The sequence below is a fragment of the Apium graveolens genome, chromosome 4, assembly GCF_009905375.1.
Source record: "Apium graveolens cultivar Ventura chromosome 4, ASM990537v1, whole genome shotgun sequence".
In the NCBI taxonomy this organism is placed as follows: Eukaryota; Viridiplantae; Streptophyta; class Magnoliopsida; order Apiales; family Apiaceae; genus Apium; species Apium graveolens.
Genome location: NC_133650.1, coordinates 26,518,209 through 26,540,612, shown reverse-complemented (window position 1 = coordinate 26,540,612; position 22,404 = coordinate 26,518,209). Strand labels below are relative to the sequence as shown.

At 34.0% G+C, this 22,404-nt stretch overlaps 1 protein-coding gene across 1 annotated transcript; it reads right to left on the bottom strand.

The window, feature by feature from the left end:
- Nucleotides 1-18,127: 18,127 nt before the first annotated feature.
- On the bottom strand, nt 18,128-18,577 carry LOC141718441 (uncharacterized). Its single transcript, XM_074520826.1, has one exon. The coding sequence runs from the start codon at nt 18,575-18,577 to the stop codon at nt 18,128-18,130; it is 450 nt and encodes a 149-aa protein (XP_074376927.1).
- Nucleotides 18,578-22,404: the final 3,827 nt, after the last annotated feature.

Below are 22,404 nucleotides of genomic sequence, written 5' to 3'. Positions count from 1 at the left end.
TAATAATATTTGAAAATATGGGATATTACAATCTACCCCCCTCATAAGGATTCCGTCCTCGGAATCAGCAGAAGAGAGCACTAGGGATCTTCTAGCCAACTTCCCAATCTTACATATGTTACTTTTCTTAAAATTTCCAATTAAAGCTGGGAGTCCTTGTATAACATAATGATCACGGGAGCTTCACTCCGCACCACTGTTCTATACACACCCTTTGACCAATTCTTCAATAGAATCACTTTTTACTGATCGCGAGAAAGAAGAATAGAAAGAAAGATAGAGAGAAGAAAATAAAGATAGATAAAGAGAGAAATAAAGAAACAGATTAACTTCGGTATATGCCACTAATATTATAACCGCATCGCAGTCCACTGTTGCTCTTGGTAATCTCGTTACATAACCCTGCTTTGACTTGACCAAAATAACTCAGCTTAACTTGCTTGGCATACCTTCGAATGTTTGGGATAATAAAATTATGGAATTTTAAAAAGAAAAGAATTTGATACCAAAACAGAAAAATCTGAATTTGAGAAAATGTATTGTTGAAATAAAAGAATAACTGAGAGATCAATATGATCAAATGAACTTGGTATTGCGTGTCCAAATTAAGACACTACTAAAGGTTGTTAACCTTCTTGTATTCACAACACACACAAGTGATGGCGTCCCATCCAACTCCTATCACACAGACAGGTATACCTTGTTTCCCCTATAATTAGGGTTGTTCGTCTCAGTCGGAATAAAAATATCAAAGAATTCAAAATCAAATGAATAAAACTGGAAAGATTTCAAAGCTAATATTTCTGGAGAAAAATAAAATCCAGAAAATAAGATTCTGTAACAAAATGATTAAACGAGTGTTAGGGAATATATCCTCTAACAGATACCCCTTTCTGAGAGAAGCCAAAAGAAATTATAGAAAGAGAAGGTATTGCCAAAGTCTTAATATTTATCTTCAATTTGAACTCTTCAGTTGACTCGCCCTCTGATTCTAGACGCTCCTTCATGTTCCAAGGATATCGATAATCTTCATCGTCATCAAATCGTAGTAGCCTCGAAAGATTCCACCATAGAAGTTTTGCAACTGCCAGGAGTTCCATCCGGCTTAGCACAACCATCTCAAACAAATTTGTCTTATCTTAACTTATTCGTTGGTACTATATCCAATAGTCCAACAGGAACTCGATATAAGCTCAAACGTCCTCACATAGCTATACACACTCCTACACACTCTCGTTTCTAGTTTACTATAACCTCAGCTCTGATACCAACCTGTAACGCCCCCAAATCCGGGGTCAGAGGATTTGGTCGTCACTATGAAACCTCAATCCAAATCAACCTGTTTAATCAATAAACAAATGTCAGCGGAAGATATTTAACATAAATAACCCCAACTAATCCAAGATCTTTTAAGGTTACAGTTCTAGAAACAAGATATCCAAATTCCACAATAATTTTTTTTCACTTTCTTTTAAAACTCTTTTCAATAATTCTCAATATCCAAACTTAACCCGCTAGTATAACTTCGAAATGAAGTATACTAGGCCTAAATAAAATACACAACTATAATATAATATAATATAAACAACTTTACACAATAAAACTTACACTAGTCCGCAAACCCTGGACCAACCACCTTCCAAGAGCTTCTTCTTGCTTCCTCGAATTACGCGGCTAAACAGCAAGCTAATCCTCACTGGAGGTTAGATTTAAAAACAGGCAAGTATGAGTGAAAGAAATGCTCAGCAAGATCATTATGACATATATATGGTCGTTTTGATATAAAATTGACATCTGCATTAGAGCAGAACATTTAAAATCATAATTGTTGAATCAGAAAATTTTAGTTGAGGAATCCCAGATTTAATTCCTTAATTGTATTCAAAACTATTTTGATAATTTTGAGCGAAATGCTTCAGCAATACTTTGAATCTTGACGAGAGCAAAGCTCGTAAAATAGTGTTTACAGAAATATCGTAAACAACAATAACATGAAACAATGATTATGGATTGAATCATAAACTTTATTTAAAACCGAACTCTGGAAATTAATACTTATTTTGCTGTCATATCAAATTAGATATCAATACGAACTTTGATGCTCACAACATTCCATACTGAAGTCAACATCATTCATCTATACTAATACCACCTTTGATATTTAACAACAACGTAAGTATCAGCATAAATCACAATCTGAATCAAAACCGCACTTTACCATTATTCCAAAACAGAAACAGTTGATAAATCATTTATTCTATGAATATCAAAAATGATATGATAATTTAGATTAGGATCATTTTCCGACGGACGTACTATCACATGCTGATCAGCCCGTGTGATAGCACAAGGTCATGATTCATAGAAACGTGACCCCAAAATCACTAGTACTCAAATAAAAGGCATAACTAGCCTATGGCAAAATGGTGTCATAATATTTCATATGGCACTTAGAAATAGCCCTCCGCTGGACCGTCCGTCCCGGTCACTTACGCAATTATAATCCAATCTTAAAACCTTTTATTGAAATGGGGTCATAATAACCGACACCCGAAATAATTTTATTCCCCCAATTCTTGGGTAGAAATATTCGCAACCAAATCACTTTTCTCAAAACCCAAAACATTTGTAAATCTATTCTGAACATAGAATAGCAGAAGAGTACTTGCATAAACAAAATTATTTAATTCAGCGTTATGTAAAACATTTATCGATTCTAAACTGAGAATGGGGAAAGCAATACTTGCATGATAAGATTTAAAATAAATATCACTTGAACAATAAGTGATGATAGGGATACTTGCCTTTGGGTTTTAGCAGTTAGTCACACTCGCAAAGACGCATCTATTCTGACATTCTGCTTCAAAACATCACCGTCCTTCTTTTCAACACTTTACTGATATGTTGCTCCTGCGATTGCTAGAAGCCATATATCCAATACCATTCCATTCCATTCTTTATCCAATACCTTGTCCTGATAAACTCGAATGATCCGCATCTATAATTAAAATATAGAACTTTAATCGTCTAAACGATAATGACTCGACGAACTACGCGTCAAAACCCTAATGTCTACCCATACGATAGCCCACACATAAAGGAAACAGTCAAACACAAGACTCTTGACCCACGTACGCACATAATTCACATAGCACGTAAGCACATAACTCATGTATCACATAATTTATAACACACATCCCTCGATTCGTCAAAAGGTTCGACTCAGTATGTTTAAAACTAAAATCAGGTCAAAAATATGATTTATCGATCAAAAATTGACTTGGAATGATTCGTAAAACAAACGACCTTTCGAAAAAAAAGGATTTGGGTCTCGAAAGTATTTTTAATGAAAGCAGAATATTTTTCTGAGTCTGTACGCGTTCGTTTCGTATTAAACGGACGAACGGTTTAATTAATATGAATTTTTGAACATTTTTCGGAATTAAAACGGGTCTCCGAATCATTTAATAATTAAATAATAGGGCTCGAACACCCGAAAATAATGTTATTAGAATTATCGAGCTTGGAAAATAATTTAAAATAATATTTTAAAGCTCTAAACTATTTTTCAGAATTTTTAAATCAAGAATAATTAATTAAATCTAATTAAATAATCAATTAAAATTAATTAATAACTAATTAAATTAATTAATCAATTAATATTTAAATTAATTGACTAATTAAATAATTAATTATCAACTAAAATTAATTAACTAAATAATTTGGATTTATTTTTGAATTAACATAAATTTTCAGAATTAAAATAATGAATTTCAAAATAAAAAAAATGAATTTTGTAAATAAGAAAAGAATTTTGAATTAAAAATAAAAAGAAAATATCTGAAACAGATTTCTGAAATTTGAGTTAGGGAAAAGAGGATCAAAGTCGGGTCTTTTATAAACTGAAACGGGTCGAGAGTCGGGTCGAATAAGAACACCAAGAACCGCCGGAAAAATCTGCAGATTCCGGCGGCGGCAGATTTTCCGGTCAGGTTCCGTCGAACCACCGACGGGGCTCTAATCAACGCTGTTGGATTTCATTCTTCACACAACTACATTTAGCAACAACCCAACAACACAGTAACATCATCAACGTCAAGAACGAGGCTGCAGAACCCAAACTCCGGCGAAAATAGCCATTAAAGCCGGCCATAAACCGAGCTTTTTCGGCCAAGTCTGATTTCATTCAATACTATATCAAAATCGATGATTTATATCTCAAATTAAACCCCTGAACATCTACAATTGATCCATATTATCACAAATAATCAAAAACCACTAAATCATAAACCCCCAAAAATTCGAATATTACCCTAAAAATCGATTTTAAAATTTAACAACTGTTGGAACAATTTGATGATATAAAATGATAGAGAATGGTCTGTGATTCATTTTGGTTATTCATATTTGTGATTTGGTGTTCAATAACACCTTCAAAATTAACTTTGATTTTCAGAATTCTCCAAGAACACCAAGAACACATATTCAAGAAATTTTCAAAAAATCAAACCTTAATTTCTATATGATATTGAACTCTATTTTTGAAGTATAATATACCAAATCGACCAGAAAAATATGCTCTACAACATGGAAGCATCAAATCACATCAACAACATCAAGAACAAATTTTCATAATTTAATTATCAAATAATTCGAATATAAATAATTAAATAAGAAAATTACCATGATTTCTGGAAAGAAACTGATGATTGATTCAGAAAGAAGATTTCGATAGCTTCGTTTTGATATGCTGCACGCCCGAATCGGAGTTCGATAACGCCTTCGTTCGTGTGTTTGATTCTCGGGAACGTATCGGTTTCTCGGGTTTTTCTCTGTATTTACAGTGTTTTAACTGGTTGCAAATGAATAAACGAAATAAACGAAATAAGAAATAGGCTATTTATATTTATGGAATATTGGATCGTTTTGGATCGTTAAATTAGTTACTTAGCCGCTAAGTAACTATAAAAACGATACAATTCAATACTAGAATTGGATAATTATCAAAACCGAGCTTTTTATAAAACACCATATATGAAAATAACGTAAAAATATTTCGTCTCTCGAGAATACGGGTTTTTGTCGATTACCGAAATGCGTATCGTATCGAAAATATTGCGCCGGGCCGCGCACGGGTCAAACCGTAATCCGGATCGAAAAAGTTAAAACACGAAAAATGTCTGAAATTACCCGATTAGGTTAGGAAGGAGTTTTCGGAAAAGTTTCGGGTTGTAAAAACGCAAAAACGGTTGAAGTCGGACGATTCCCGGCTTTATAAAATAATTTTGGTAATTATTCAGAAAATAATTAATAATTCATAAATCAAATATAATATTATCTAACAGTCCAAAAATTACCAGAAAAATATCACAATTATCTATATTTTATTCTGAACATATAAAAATTCAAATATTCAAATAATGTCACATATAAACACCCAAACATCAATTCCAATTATCAGATAATTCACCAAAATTCACATAAAATCACATAAACAATTCTAGATAATTATAATAATAATATTTGAAAATATGGGATATTATACTGTGCGTGGCAGTTGGTGTTCATTGGCCAGCACATGAGAAGTTGCAAATCCCGAGTGCTCCTATTGATGATACTATTTTGGCTACGATACAAGAATGGGATGGAGGCAAGCCCGATCTGAAGGGGCTTGGTTATACTTTTGACCACCTACCTGGTAGGAGGCCAACTACCGGGGCCACTCAGGCGAGCAGGACTGCATGAAGACTAGGAGATGAGGCTGGGCCATCGCAGCAGGCACGTGGGGAGGAGAAAGGAGTTGATATGGGAGCCGGCATGAGCATGACGTAGTACAGGCATCTGGCTAGGAGGATGGATGCGATACATGACATCCACAGCAGGTTTACACGAGATCACACCTAGGCATTGGGGACAGCTTTCAGAGCCACTGGTGTTGATATCTAGTGGCCAGTTTTTGGTAAGGATTCCGTGTGTCCACCTCCGGACACGCATGACACACCACCCGTAGAGGGTGAGGAGCCTTATTCTGATTAGGTATGCCTGAATTCCTTACTATTACCTTTACTGAGGACAGTGAATATTTTAAGTTTGGGGGTAGTAGTTGAAGGAATATGTTTTTTGTGAGTCGCATATAGTTGCATATTCATGATAATTTAGTTCATATAGTTGCATATTTATGATAATTTAGTTCATATAGTTGCATATTTTGCCATTTAGTTTATTTTTGGTAGTGTTTATGTTTGTGTGTTCATATAGTTCACGCATTTGCATTATAACTTGATCACATAGATGATTTTTCCAGTTCACTTGTGATATCGATGCTAGTGTAGTGATGTCGTGTTTAGAGATGTTAAGTCGTATTAAGTTAATTTGCATGCTAGAGATACTTGTATTTCACTAAGTCTTATAGGTAGTTTAAGTGCTAGATCATGATCATGGTTTGTTTGTTTGTCGAGATTTAATCACTTGTTTATATTTAAAATTTAGGATATTCTCTTAATAATAAAATAACATGGATTTTTAGAAATTGGAGGAAAAATTGGATTTCATTGCTAGCTGTTGTGACTAGGTGTCAAATGGCTAGTAGCCGGCTCATATTTATATGAGTAGTTTAGGGTTGAATGAGATGGAGCGAAACACACTCGTTCAGAAATTAAAAAACAAAATAAGAAAAAGAAAAAAAAGAGAAAAAAGAAAAGAAAAAGAAAAAAAATAAAGAATAAGTGTTATGTATATTTGATCACGAGTGGGCTCTTTAGTACTCGAGTTATTAAGTTCTTATGGGACTTTGTGCCTAGTGACCTAAGGCTTTTATAGTCTGGGATCCGCTAACCTAACGCTCGTTATATGGGTACTATTATATAAGTCTTTTGTGGACCTCACTCATTGCACGATCAAATAAGCATATGTGTGTTATTTTGTTTGAATAAAAGCATAAATCCATATAAAACTCCAATAAAAGAATTGAAATGTTATAAGTTATTTTGAGTCTAGCCTTTTATTTTATTTATAACCTTGCGATTGCCTTGATGAGTAGTGAGTCATGATTATTGATCTAGTTGTGATAGTATATCTGTAAGCATTTGCACACACGCACGTCTCTAGTTCGTAAGTTGATTTGTATGATTTGATTGATCTTTATACGAGTAACTGCATTTGTTGAGATGTTGCTTGTTGATTGGTTGAGTTATTCTATTGGGATCGTTGCATTCATTTAGTTGCATTCATGCATTTTTGTTTCTTGTTCTTTGAGTATGTTTATGCTTGAGGATAAGCATCGATTCAAGTTTGGGGGTATGTTGAGTGGCATTTATGACACTTTATAATGCTCTATTAAGCTTTGAATTGATGCGTTTGTACTCAAGTTGTTAAGTGTTTTAACGTGTTTTTGCATTTCAGGCATTATCTAGGTTATCAGGTGAATTAACATTGTTTTGGTGCTAATTTGGTGTCAAGGTGGTGTTGGAATAAAAGCTCGTGGAAAGCCAGCTCGAAGCAGCAAAGAAAAGAAGAAATCAGAATTTTTTTCCAGAAGTACGGTGCGCCCGTGCTGGTCAAGCGTACGGCCGCGCCAGGTTGTCAGAGAGGTAGCGCGCCCGCACTGGTCAAGCACGCGGCCGCGCCGGGTCGGGATTGCAAAATCCTGATTCTATTCTAAGTAGGATTGGAGGACTTCTATCTTGCATGGGTTGTTATATATATTCAAATAAAGGATGTTTTCAAGAGAGAGACATACCAGAGCGCAAGGAGAGCCATAAGAAGACCGTTTTAGCACGATTCAAAGAAGACGAAGAAGATCTTATTTTTACTTATGAAACTTTGTGCTAAGTTGTAACTTGGATGCTAGTTTTCTTATTTGTGAACCTTACTCTTGTTTCGTACTTGGTTTTATTTATTCAGTGTAAAGACTATATTTATTATACCATGCTTTCATCGGAACCCATGTTGATGATGAGTCCGATTGTGGGCTAATCGTGATCGTGGAGTTCTAGCGGATTTATTTATGGATTTCTTTAGTTAAATTGTTTCGATGCCTTAGTGTGTGGTGATTGTATGATAACCTAGTATTGGTTGTGCTTATTCATCTTATAAGAGTCACGAACTTATAAGATAGTGTGTTAATCTTTAATGAAGCGACAATAATTGAAGGCGCTGTATGATTTTCTAAGATTGATTTAAGATCTGGATACCATCAACTGAAGATTAAAACAGAATATATTCTGAAGACCGCATTCATAACAAGATATGGACATTATGAGTTCTTGATGATGGCATTTGGATTAACCAACGCGCCAACAGCTTTCATGGATCTAATGAATCGAGTATTCAAGAAATATTTGGATAAATTCATGATTGTGTTCATAGAAGACATTTTAATCTATTCCAAGATGGAAGAATAGCATGCAGAATATTTGAAGATAGTTCTGAAGACACTACGACAGGAGGAATTATACACTAAGTTTTCTAAGTGTGAATTTTGGTTAAAAGAAGTACAATTTCTTGGACACGTGATTAGTAATAAAGGAGTGAAAGTGGATCCGTCAAAGATTGAAGATATAATCAACTGGGGGAGACAAAAATACCAACAGAAGTAAGAAGCTTCATAGGATTGGCAGGTTATTATAGAAGATTCGTGCAAGATTTTGCGAATATAGCTACGCCATTGAAAAAGCTCACCATAAAGAACCAGAAATTTGAATGGAATGAGAAGTACGAGGAAAGTTTCCAGGAATTAAAGAACAAATTAGTATCTTATCCAGTGGTAGTATTACCAGATAATTAAGGAAACTTTGTGATCTACAGTGATGCGTCATTTAAAGGATTAGGATGTATTTTAATGCAGCATGGCAAGGTGATAGCCTACGCTTCAAGACAATTAAAATAACATGAAGAGAAGTATCCAACCCATGATCTTGAATTGGCAGCTATAGTGTTTGCATTGAAGATATGGAGGCACTATCTTTATGGAGAGAAGTGTGAGATCTACACGGACCACAAGAGTTTGAAGTATATCTTTACCCAGAAAGAGCTGAACATGAGGCAGAGAAGATGGTTAGAATTGATTAAGGACTATGATTGTACCATTAACTATCATCCAGGAAAAGCACATGTGGTGGAAGATCCTCTAAGCAGAAAGGAAAGATTAAACATGATCACTCCATCTGAGGAATTGTTCAAGGGATTTGAGAAACTTGAAATAGAGGTCAGTATTTCAGGTATGTCTATAAATATGTTGTGTGCAATGCCTTTTCAACCAGAATTATTGGGGAAGATAAGAAGATGTCAGGAAGAAGTAATGAGCCATGAACAAGATGAGTTGACAGGAGAAGAGAAAAGGAGTCAAAAGGATGATAAAGTAATGTTAAGATTTTCTTCCAGAATATGGATACCCAACGTAGCCGAGCTAAAAGATAAATTATTCGAGATGCTCATAACTCCAGATATTCAATTTATCCCGAAAGTACGAAGATGTACAGAGACTTAAGAGAAAACATATGGTGGCCAAGTATAAAGAAACAAATTGCTGAATGGGTGAGTAAGTCTTACACTTGCCAGCGAGTTAAAGTAGAACATCAAAGGCCCAGTGGATTGATACAACCATTGGACATTCTAAAATTAAAGTGGGAACATCTTGTAATGGATTTTGTAGTTGGATTACCGAGGACCAAGGCAAATCATGATGCTATTTGGGTTATTATTGACAGATTGACGAAGTCAGTACATTTTCTGCCAATCAACGAGAGATTCTCATTAGATAAATTGGTTCAGTTATATTTGAAGGAAATTATAGTTCGACATGGAGTTCCAGTATCCATATTTTCAGACAGAGATCCTCAATTTCATTCAAGATTTTGGAGAAGTTTTCAAGATTATCTCGAAACGAAGCTAAATATGAATACCGCGTATCATCCGCAGAAATATGGTTAAAGTGAAAGAACAATTCAGACTATCGAAGACATGCTAAGAGTATGTGCTCTAGATTTTGAAGGAAGTTGGGACGAATATTTGCCCTTAGTTGAATTCTCTTATAACAACAGTTATCATGCAAGTATTGGAATGCCACCATACGAAGCCCTGTACGGCAGAAGATGCAGATCCCCAATCTGTTGGGATGAAGTTGGTGAGAGAAATATTTTGGGTCCAGAATTGATCCAGTAGATAAAAGAGAAAGTAGAACTTACACGGAAAAGATTAGTGGCAGCTCAAGATCGTCAACGCAAATATGCTGATCCTGCCAGAAAGGATATGGAATTTGAAGTTGGAGAAGCAGTTCTATTAAAGTGATTATAGGTCGCTTAAAAAACTTTTCTACTAAAGATTTGAACCTTCTGAATACACATTATGTTTCATATTTATGTTTTAATGGATACAACCACATATATTTTGAAAAATGGTCAACAAAAATTATGTAATATTCGTATTCATCAAAAGAATGAATTTGAGGAGTCCAAATATCACTGTATATAATAAAAGAGGACCTGTTGAAGTCACAGTAGATGAATTGAAAGGTAATTTGTAGCTTTTATTATAATCACAAGCATTACATTACAAAGTACTATAAATAGGAAGGCTAAATAGACTACTACTTTGCTTTAAAATAGAAACTAAAGGATGTTCTAATTTGTGATGTCAATCAAGAGGTGTAGAAACAGAAGCTGTATTAAGAGATGCAAAAATGTACGATTTAGTTAGAAGCCCACTCATAAATTCCATCAGTAGTGTGGCCTTGGAAGAGAATTTTCCCAGACTGAATTGCCTTCACTAAACGAAATCAGATGAGAAATCAATTGAAATTTTATTATCTTAGCATAATTTAGAGATTGAAATGATATTGTGAGAGGTTGAGGGAACATGTAAACACTATTGTGATAAAGAAATGTAAAATTATGAAGAAAGAAGGAATAACCAGGATTTGCAATAGGAAGGTCGAAACCATCACTGTAATATCCGAAAAAATTATGTGAATATTTTGTAAAAATTAAATAAATATTATGTATTTACATGAGTTTAAAATGATTATAACCATGTTATGACATGTTAACATTGTTATTTGTGGCCCCGCAAGGACCAGAATTTGTTTTGATTAATTGTTATGTGTTAAAAATGCATTTATACGAATCGATCTGCAATCTGGACGTGTGTTTATTTGTGTCTTTATCGAGGTACTGGTTTTATTTCATTTTATGTGCGTTTGAATGTATTTTATCTGTTTTCGGGGTTTTTTGTTAATTTAAGAATTATTTCGGTTTCTCAAAAATAAATGGTCCGGGACCTCACCGGGACGTCAAAACACACAAAATTCATATTTTTATTTTTATAAAATCATACACATTTCAAATATCCATTATTTTTGCATTTTTGAATTATTCATATTTTTTGGGGAATTTTGACATAAATTTTATATTTAATCGATTAAAAAATTATTCCCCATATTTATTATTTTTGGGCCTAGTTATTTTAATTAAGGGATAAAAAACACCCTTAATTGTTTTTGGGGGCATTTATTTTCGGATAATATAAATAGCATAATTATTCTTTTATTTAAATATTATTATTTTAATAAAAAGAAAATATAAATCTGAAGAACAGATTTTTAGGGGTGAAATTTAATACTCAATCTTTATCTCATGATATCCAGAGATTGGTAGATCCGTTTTTGACGTTCTTGGTATGAAATTAATACTCTCTTCGAGCTCTTTCTGTCCATACCAAAATCATTGATTGAGGTTATGTAATTTAGAAACTCAATTTTTCTGTTCTTGAGCTCGAATTGGGTCTTGAATTTGTGATGATTTTCAGATGTTTTTTATGATGGATAAAGCTTCCTGGTGTTGTTTAGAGTCGATTTATGTTAATCATTTACTTTTTTTAGTGTCAAATCAATTAAGTCGAGTTCATGGGTGTTAGAATTTTTAATTTCGATTTTCACGATTATAGATGATGTGGGTCTTGATTGTGATTACAGGAACATGTTTTAGGTAATTAGAGCTCTATTTTCATGTGTAGATCAATGAGTTTTGCTCAGAAATCATGAAAATCGCTACTTCGCCAGAAACCTTGCTCGAGGTCGCCGGTTTTTGTTAATTATCGTCGGAGAAGACGATGTATGTGTTGTTTGTGATAATGATGGGCATAATCAGGGTTCATGGTGATCGTCGTGGTGATTGGGACTAAGAAACGAATTAAATCATTCTGTTTGGATCGAAGCCGGAAATTTCCGCGGTGACCAGAAATTGTGGTTGGATTCTGGGTTCATAAGAACTCCGGCGGGTGTTTTTGAACGACCAGGTTTTCCCCCCTACCTGACCCGTTTCTTTTAAATACAACCCGGTTTTGATTTCTAATTCCCCAATTTCAATTCCAACAAACTGATTCTGCCTTTTCTTTTAAAAATTATTCAAAAATCCATTTTCTATTTTTCAAAAATCATTTCTTTAAATTATAAAAAATATTTAATTATTATTTTAAATTCTTAAAATTATTTAGTTAATTATTTTAAGTTCCAAAAAGTATTTTTTCTATTATTTTCAAAAATCAAAATTTGATTTAATTATTATTAATTTATTTAAAGTAATTATTTATAGATTTAATTTATTGATTAATTCCAGTGTTACAGATATCAGCCGATTCGCCGATAAATCGGCCGAAATATCGGTCAGATCCATCCTCCCGATATTATCAAGGTGAATCGCTGCATAAATCGATTTTATAGTATCGGATCAAAATCGGGTCAAAACTGAAGTCAATCGGGTCACAAAATCAAGATATTTGCAATCTCACTACTTTGGTACTTCACAGAGAGAGGAGGAGAGGAAAGACGATTCTATTGTTTATCGGTGTATGCTTGTATATGACAGAAGCAGAAAATAGGATGAATATATGACATGATAGTCGAGAGAGAGAGGATAAACGAGTTTGTAAAGTGAAAGTGAATAGCAGGAGATAGATAGGGTAAAGTTGTGAGGCTATATAATTGACTAATTACAATTAAGGGGATAGAAAATGAAGAAGTTAGACGGCTGAATGGAAAATGAAGCGAGAGAAAAGCAACCATGGAGTAGAAAATGGAGGGGGAAGATGATGATTAAGATTTAAGACCCATATTTTTTTAATGAAAAATGCACGCATAACAAAAAAATTCTTGTAAAAATGATACTCAGGACTTCCAAGACCAAGGATATCTGTGGCAATATGATAAATTTATGTACACGTATATATTTTACCTATATTTTTTTAAAAAAATAATGTTAAAATATATCGATTTTGTTCCGATTTAATATTCCGATAAATCCCCGATTTTCGATAAATCGTAAATCAGTAACTCAACCGATTTAGTCTAATTTTCGATTTCTACAACCATGATTAATTCATTTAATCAATTAATTTTATTTATAAATAGTTAAATAAAGTATAATTATTTATAATTAATTCAAATAATTCCTAAAAATTATTTTGAGCCTTTAAAAATTATATTTAAGTATTTAAATAAGCAATTAATATTATTATTAATTGATCTATTCATATTTTATTCGTAACAAATAAACCGTTCGTCCGTTTAATACGAAACGAACGCGTATAGACTCAGAAAAATATTCCGCTTTCAATAAAAATACTTTCGAGACCTAATTTATTTTCTATTGAAAGTTCACTTGATTTACGAGTCATTCTGAGAAAATAACTAATCGATAAATACTATTTTGACCATATTTTAATTATAAAAGTACTGAGTCCTATCTTTTGACGATTTGATTTATGTGTCACATGAAATATATGATTACATGTTATATGAATAACATGATTACGTGCTATATGATATGCATGCTATATATTTACAGTTTTAAAATGCCATGATTAGTTATAAACGATTGTGTAGATGTCGAGACGTATAGTTACGTCGACTGAGTTTGATTCTGTTAATTGAGATAGTCCTTTTATTTATATAATCGAGTAGTAAGGAGCGCATTCAAGTGTTAGAGAAAGTCGGTAGCTAGCAGTTATAAACCAAGGTTGTTGTGAAGGGTTATTAAGCATACCAGACAAGTATCCCTATCTTCACTTATCGTTCAAGTGACGTTTCTTTTTAACTCTATTATGCAAGTTTTCTCTTCTATTCTAAATTCAGAATAGTGAATTACTTTGTTTATTTGTATACCAGATGCAAGTATTCCTTATCTTCTAATTTTCAGAATAGTTTATTGTTTTATGTATTCAAAATATTAGAACTGTTTACAAATATTCTTGTAGTGCATTAGATACCACTAGTATTGGATTATTGGAATCCTTTTATTCTAGTAATTATTCTGTTAGACCAAAAATTTTGATTCGATAGGTAGTGAATAACTATACTATCCAGATATACTCTATACAGTGAAACTTTGTGATGAGATTAGCGAATAACTATTTGTTCTAGTTATTTCTCCATCAGTTGATACGGTTACTCCGGACCATATGAAATGGGGAGTTAAATTGATAAGGATATCATTGATACGACTCCTTTAAAAATAATAAAAATTGTTTTATGAATTAGTTACTGGCTGACGTAAGAGGCCGAGGCACCGGTCCAGCGTGAGCTATTATACGAAAGTGTAATATCTTGAAAGGCGAATATATGCCTTTTTGTGGATATCCTGTGGGTATGGTATGGCTACAGGATACCGATACCTATGTTTACGGTATGGCTGCGGGATACCGGTGATATTTCATGATTGATCATCAAGAACAACATAGTGCATAATTGTGTTTTATTGAAAATATCGCTTAAATATTAAAGCTTATTTTAACTTCTGGTTTTACTCAGATATTGTTGTTATTGTTTCAATTATAAGCTATATACTGCTTGTTGAGCATTTCTTTCACTCATACTTGTTTATTATTATGATTTTCCAGCTAAGTCAGAGCAGGCCTGAGTTCTAGGTTTCACCAGGAGTTGCGTGCTTGTAAATAGTTTGGTGTGTTTTTCAGGTAGACTATTTTGGGACGCTTGATTAGTTTAGAGGTTTGTGATAAAATATGAATAGTTGGTAAAACTAAATAGACTTATGGGTTGTAATAACATTTGATTTATAATGATGTCTGTTTCATGCTATAACATATGATAGATCCAGTTGCATGCAAGGGGTCATATTTATTATTTTATCCAGTTATGAATATTTTAGTATGGTTTATCGGTTAGTAACTCCCAAATCTAGACCCCGGATTAGAGGGTGTTACAATCACCAATGATGAACTCATTCACTACCACCATGAGGATTATGCAAGGAGAGATTTTCAAGGTCATTTCTGACATGTTGGTCATTTCAATACATCGGAGAAAAATTCCTGAGCAACATCAATCCACTCTTGGAAAATTGACATGAAATAGCGTCTCTAGCTAAAGTATGAGCTACTACATTTGCACACCTATCAACAAATTCACTAGCACATCATCAAAATACTTAAAATATTCAACGCAATCTAACACTATCGTACGAAAAAATGATCTTCCCTGAGTTTACTACCTTCACACTCACAAGTCACACATACAGATACATAGCAGGTAGAGTAGATTCATGGCTATATGATTGTATCATATAATTTTATTATTATTATTATTTTAATTTCTTTTAATATTTTCTCACATATATAATTGATATCTTTTTTTTTGAATAAATATAATTGATATCTTAACATGATATTCATTCTTTATAATAATAAAATTTTAAATTTGTGGGACAATTTGATATAATATAATTAATGTTAATAATTTATTAGATATAAAATTTTAATATAAATAAATATTAATATTTAAATATACCTAATTAATAATCCGATTAAGTATTCCGATTAATCTACGTCTGATCGATTAAGCGCTAAGTGATATCCCAACCGATCCGGCCCAGCTACACAACATCTAAATACATGATATAACATGTTTAACAAGCAGTTAGTTAAGATTGATCGGATATACTTTCCACACACTATCCTGCAAAACTGCACAAGAATATTACTCAAAAACAAAACGATACAAATTTACGAGAAGTCAGGTACAAACAGGATATCAAAGTAAATGAACAAGGCTTTGCAGTAGCTTAGAATTAGAACCATACATGTAACATGTTTCCTTTAACTAGCTAGTAGGAGCATTACTTGTTATAGTATGCTGCGAGTCTTGGACATAAAAAAAAAAATTTTGTTTCTTGGAAACATAGTTCTTTTCTGAAGCCTTATTACTAAGATTGTCATCTGCAAAATCATAAACACGATCTTCGTCAATTCTTCCAATTGTCAACCTCAAACTACGTGGCGCAACTTTTTCTGCTTCAGGGGAGGGTTTTGGCTGTTGTCTCCGGAGAATTTCATGTTGATCATCGACCATACGCCGACTCAGGATTTCAGTAGAAGCAACCCTCAGAAGCTCCAAGAAATCCTCCTCGTTATTTCTAGTTGACAAAGATGAATTGATTCTAAAATTCCTAGGCAAACTTTTCTTTGGACCATCTCCATTACTCACCCCGTTTGCCAAATTATTCATGCTTTGTACATAAAAGTCTCTCACCTTGCCCAAGGCTCGAATCGGCGTCATACATTGCGGCCTTGTGTTTCTACCTTTCGCCTTCATTTCAGTCTTTTAGAAATGTATATTACTAGTGCAGCTATGAACCTGATGCATATATACTAGCATGCTAAATACACATTTGAACAAGTTTCATTGAGCTATATCTTAAGCTAAAACGAAAAGTATGCATGCTTACGAAATCGCACAAGTATAAAACTATTAATCCAGAAGAAAAAGTAGGTTATGCATACTATTCAAACAAGTTGTTATTATAGAATAGATACTCAATAAATGATTGCTTTTATTTAATATTACTCCCTCTGTACCATTAAATTTTCTATTTGGCATGTTTTTCAATACTCTTTTAAAGTATAACTCCATTATATATTTAAAAATCTGTATAAAAATTTTATATTTAAACTTTTATCCAAAAAAATAAAAAAATATTTCAAATTATATTTTATAAAAATCTCGAAATGCGTGTAAATAGTAAAAGTGTAGAAATCAATGAAATAAAGGGAGTACTAGTTTAGTCATACAATCCTTGTAGTCCGGGAACTAGGTAATAAGTTAATTTAGGCTGAAAGTACTTCAGCTAAATTGACCTTATGTTTTTAATCATATTTTATCCTTTAAATTTATCAAAAATATTTTTTAATCCCCAGTAATATAAAAAAACAAATTGTGAATTTGTCTTTTCAAGATATTACAGCCCCCATTTTTTCTGAATCCTAGTACCTCTTATAGTCTAATGCATTGCGTTTAATTTGATTAATAATTCAGATTAAATGTCTGGAAATATTAAATTCAGAGCCATTTCTTAAGTTCCGGAGCAAAAACACAATGAAAAGAATGAAACTGGGTTTAACATTTCTCATAATATGCCTATGAGGTTAATTAAGTTTTTTCAAAACTTTTTTCGCTCTGAAACTTAAAAAATGTATTTGGATTTCACATTTTCAAAAATGCCCGTGCTTGGCTTGGTAAGTGGGTTTAGGATGGGGTTTTGACGTCAGAAAATAGTTTATTGCTTGAAGCTTTCATTGCAGTTGGGGGGAAGAGTAATTTAAAACTGTATGATTAGGTTTGAGAAGGTATATTCAAGGAAGTAATGAAATAGACTTCTTCAATAACTCGATTTGATCTCAACATGAACCACAATAGTTTTAGATGTATCGTCTACGTGTGGACTTCATTTATTATAATCTTAGCAGATAAGATTAGATACTAAATCAAAATTAGTTCCCCTATTTCACTCATTTTTTTGGTTCAACTGGATTGTTTACTTGGTTTTTCGTAATTTTAATTTTATAATCTTTTGACTGGCCTGCACTTTCATTTAACAGGTTAGTTTTATATTGTTTTTTAAGAACAGTGTGTTCTTATCAAAAGGTTTTTCTAAACTCCTATTAAGCGGACGGCACATCAAAATAACTAATTAAGAAACACCTTTTCATACAGAAAATATACGAACACCACATATTTTTAAACTTGCAACTTTAAGGTCCAAATTACAATACAAAGCATTCATGCCCCCGGTTTCGGCCCCCGGATCTGTAGTCACTACTACTAGATTGAACATAGATTTTGTCACATGTTTCCTTTTGTAACAACAAGGCTTCTGCTTTTCGGAAACAAATCAGCAGCCTTGAGATTCATAACCTTATTACCACAAACATCAAAACGATGCTCTTTATCTATTCTTGCGACACCAGAGCTGCTCTTGCTGCGGGGAACGATTTTCGATGCTTTAACTGACTGAAAATCGACATCAATCCTGTCCTCGAGACACTTAATTGAAGCAACTCGAACAAGTTCACTGAACTCATCATCGCGAGTGTTTGACTGAAGACTGAAACTCCTAGGTAAAGTTGTGACTCGAGTTGTAGGACAACTGTAAACTCCGTCAACGTTACTAAAACGTCCGGCAAGGTTGTTCATGGCTCTGATATAAAAATCTCTGGCTTTGATTAAGCCTCTGATCGGAGCTTTAAGCCACCCTTTGATTCTGCTTTTTGGTTTTCCGTCGTTGTTTTTCATTTTTTCGGGGTTCCTACACATCTGTTTTGTCAAGTGATTATCATGAATGATGTTGTAGATTGTAGACTGTTAGAACGTGTGCATTTATTTAGAAAAGGGGCCCACGCACATTTGACACTATATTGAGCAGCTGAGTGCCCCTCAACAAATATATGGATAAACTTAACTGAAACACCATCTTCCCTCTAAAGAAGACAAAATATAATTATGTTGGGTGTTTTCGATGCTGCGTTCTAGAGTTTGAAAATGGAAAGAAGAGAAGATAAAATAAATGATAAATTTTAAAAAAAATTCTTGGGCATGCTTCCGAGTTTTTTAACGAGAGAAGAGAAATGATCCGGAAAGGAAATTTCCTATAATTTTCCACCAAAACTTTCTTTCCAAAAATGGAAAGATTTGGAAAGATCCTCTCACATTATTTTCTTCTTCTTATTCACTTTCTCTTATTTTTTATACAAACTATGGAGCACACGACATATTTATTTTCTTCTATTATTTCTTTTATTTTCTCTTCTCATTCCAACTTTTAAAGCTGGTTGATGCAATCTATGGATTAGGTCTAAAGGAAACTCAACTTTTAATGCATTCCAACTTTTAAAGTCGGTTGATGCAATATATGGGTTAGGCCTAAAGGAAACTCAACTTTTAAAGTTTTAAAGCTGGTTGATGCAATATATGGCAGGGGCCTAAAGGAAACTCTATATTTCTTTTCTGTCAGTAAATCTCTATATTTCATTATTTCATACCATCGTAAACAGTTTACTATCAGAAAGGGTTGGTCATTTTTATTATAGATTTGCTAGATAACGTAGCCCACTGGATAGTATCGACTGCATATTTTATGTCCATATTGCTCATAAGTTTATTTATTACTTGGTAATCTTATTTTCGAGAAAATGTGATAAATACGAATGCAATTTTTTTATTTCGGAGGAAATGTGATAGATGCAAATGCGAATTTTTTTCAAGAATTTTTTTTTTAAGCCAAATTAAAATCTCAACGGTTTTGTATGTCCACATTCATTAATCTGAAAACAATAAAAAGTAGGGCTTTTTACATATATGTCCCATTTTAAAAGTTGGTTTATAAATTTATCACATTTATAATTATATTTGTAAAATATGTCCTGTATTCAAAAATTTTGCCAATTTTAAACTAACTATAACTAATTTAACTATATCAAATATTTAAATTACATATATAACCTTATACCCTATTTGAGATTATAAGTGAACCTGAACGTTTGATTTTTCCATGTGTAAATTGTTTTAAAGAAAGTTTAATTAAGAAAGAAAAAAGTATTTAATTTTAAGAGTAAAATAATATTAATTCTAAAATATCTATTAATTTTTTAATAAAAATAAAATACATTTTAATTTTTAATACTAATATGGCATTATTACTAAAATATGTAATGATTTTTAATAAAAATAAAGTATATATTAATTTAATTGAGAAACTGAATTTTATACATATAATTAAATGGTAAATACATTACTACAATTCAATTTCAGTGTTCTGTAGTTCGGAAAAAAAATTCACTACTTCTATAAAAAGAAGAGACGCATATAAAGAATATTGTTGGACCAAGACAAGACGGCCCAAATGAGTCATAGTTAGAATAATTATGGAATATAATGTAAAGTCCAAGAAGACTCAATTTGTAAGATAAAGCCCATTTGGGACTTGGTATAAATAGAAGACAACAACTTCATGGAAGGGGTTGGCAATTAAAGTAAAGAGAGCATCTTCTAAAATTACAGTCTAATAATATAATAATATTGTAGGCACATCATTTGGCGCTAGAAGGAGCTTTGGTTTAACAGATCCAACCAGAAAATGATTGTAGAAGAGCTGGATCCGGGAACAGCCGGACCAACACAAGTAAAGGAGTTGACGGCAGAACCTGCCGCCGACCCCTCGACCTTCGATGGCCGTGAACTTCCCAAGCAGTCGGCGTTAAAACCAAAATGTTTGTTTCCTCCACCTGAAGGCCCTCCTGAGTATCAACCGGAGAGCTGGAAAGATACACGCCAAAAAGACAAGAAGAGAAAATCCGTCTCAGATCAGCGTTTCAGAATACAAACCTCCAGAGGTAAAAAAGTTCTCTCAAGCGACATGCGACTACATTTGGAAAAGAAAAAAAAGCTAAAAGCTCAAAACCAAGAAAATCTGGAAGAACCAGAAGAACCATTTGATTCAGACGAAGAGCTAGAACTGCTAGAGCGTGAGACTCAGAGGCTGCAGGCCAAACTCGAGCGAAAGCGTGAAATTCACCGTCTCCGATGAGAGTTCCAACAGACGACGATATAAAATAAAAAGCAAGATGAAGAATTTTATGATGAAGACGATGATGCAGAATATGAATATGAGCCATCGGTAGAGTCAACCTATTCACAACCACGTGAACGTCGACAGCGGACAGTGTCATTCACCGAGGTTTCGCGCCAAACTGAATCCACAGAATCCACATAATCCATATCACATGAAGAATTTGCTAAAATGCAAGAAAAAATCGCCCAAATGCGTAACATCATGAGGAATCAATCAGGATTCGAAACTATCTCTGAAAGCCCTTTATCCCTCCTCCTCGAGAAAGCATGCATCGACAGGACATTAAAAACCCCATCCCTCGATCACTTCGACGGATCTTCAGACCCGTTGGCATTTCTCAACACATTCGACGGACGAATGGCTTTCTTCCGCCACTTTGAAATCGCCCGTTGTCAGTTTTTCTCTACATGCCTTCAAGGCACAGCACTCCGATGGTATAGCAATCTGCCTCCTCGATCCATCGACTCATGGGCAACCTTAAAAAGCAAATTCCAAGCCCGGTTCTCCAGTAACTCCAAAGGCATCAAAGTCACAACATCTTTGATGACAATGCATCAACGCTCAGGTGAGAGCCTTCGTAGCTTTTTAACACGATTTAGGGAATAGATCGCCGAGATTCCAGATTTAATTGAACAAATGGCCGTCAACTTCTTAACGACAGGCATCGATAAGTCACGACATGGTTTACTTTTAGAAGAAATTTTTGAAAAAAGGCCGAAGACTCTTCAAGCGGCATTCCAAATCATCGAAATCGTATGATGCTACAAGAAGCAGTGGGCTGCATTCAGTCACCACGACGCTCTTCAAGGCATGAACGTCGTCGTAGTTATAGCCCGCGATCCCCCGCGCGAGAAAGACGCCATGAGCGTCGTCGATCACCTCCGCCACGTGTGGATGATCGCTTTCCGAGGGACAGAAGGGAAAGGGACTGGCAGCCCCGCACTCGACCAGAAAAAGAATTCACTAAATTGAACACAAAAAAAAACAATTCTGGCAGTTCTAAAGACGGAGCCAGACTACAGACCACCGAGGCCCATGAAGGTCGGGAGACCCTCCAGTTCCAGATATTGCGAGTATCATGAAGATACCGGTCATACTACAGAACAGTGCTTTCAACTTAGCAACCTCATAGAAGGAAAGATTCGTCGGGGACAGTTAGTACATTATGTACAACAAGAGGACAATCCTAGACGACATCAATCAAGAGGATCGGGTCATTGACGTCATATTCGGGGGAGCAGCTTCTGGAGGATTCTCTCACAACTCCAGGAAAATGTATGCTCGAAAAGTCTTCAATGTCAATCCCTCGACAGTTAAACGCCCTCGTGTGAACCCGACCCCAGTCATTTCCTTCTCCGATGATGATTATCATCCGGGTCTCATCGAGGGTCATCAAGATGCTCTTGTTATCACAACCCGAGTAGGAAATAATACTGTGAAAAAGACGATGGTCGACAACGGAAGTTCTGTCGATGTCCTCTACCATCACGCC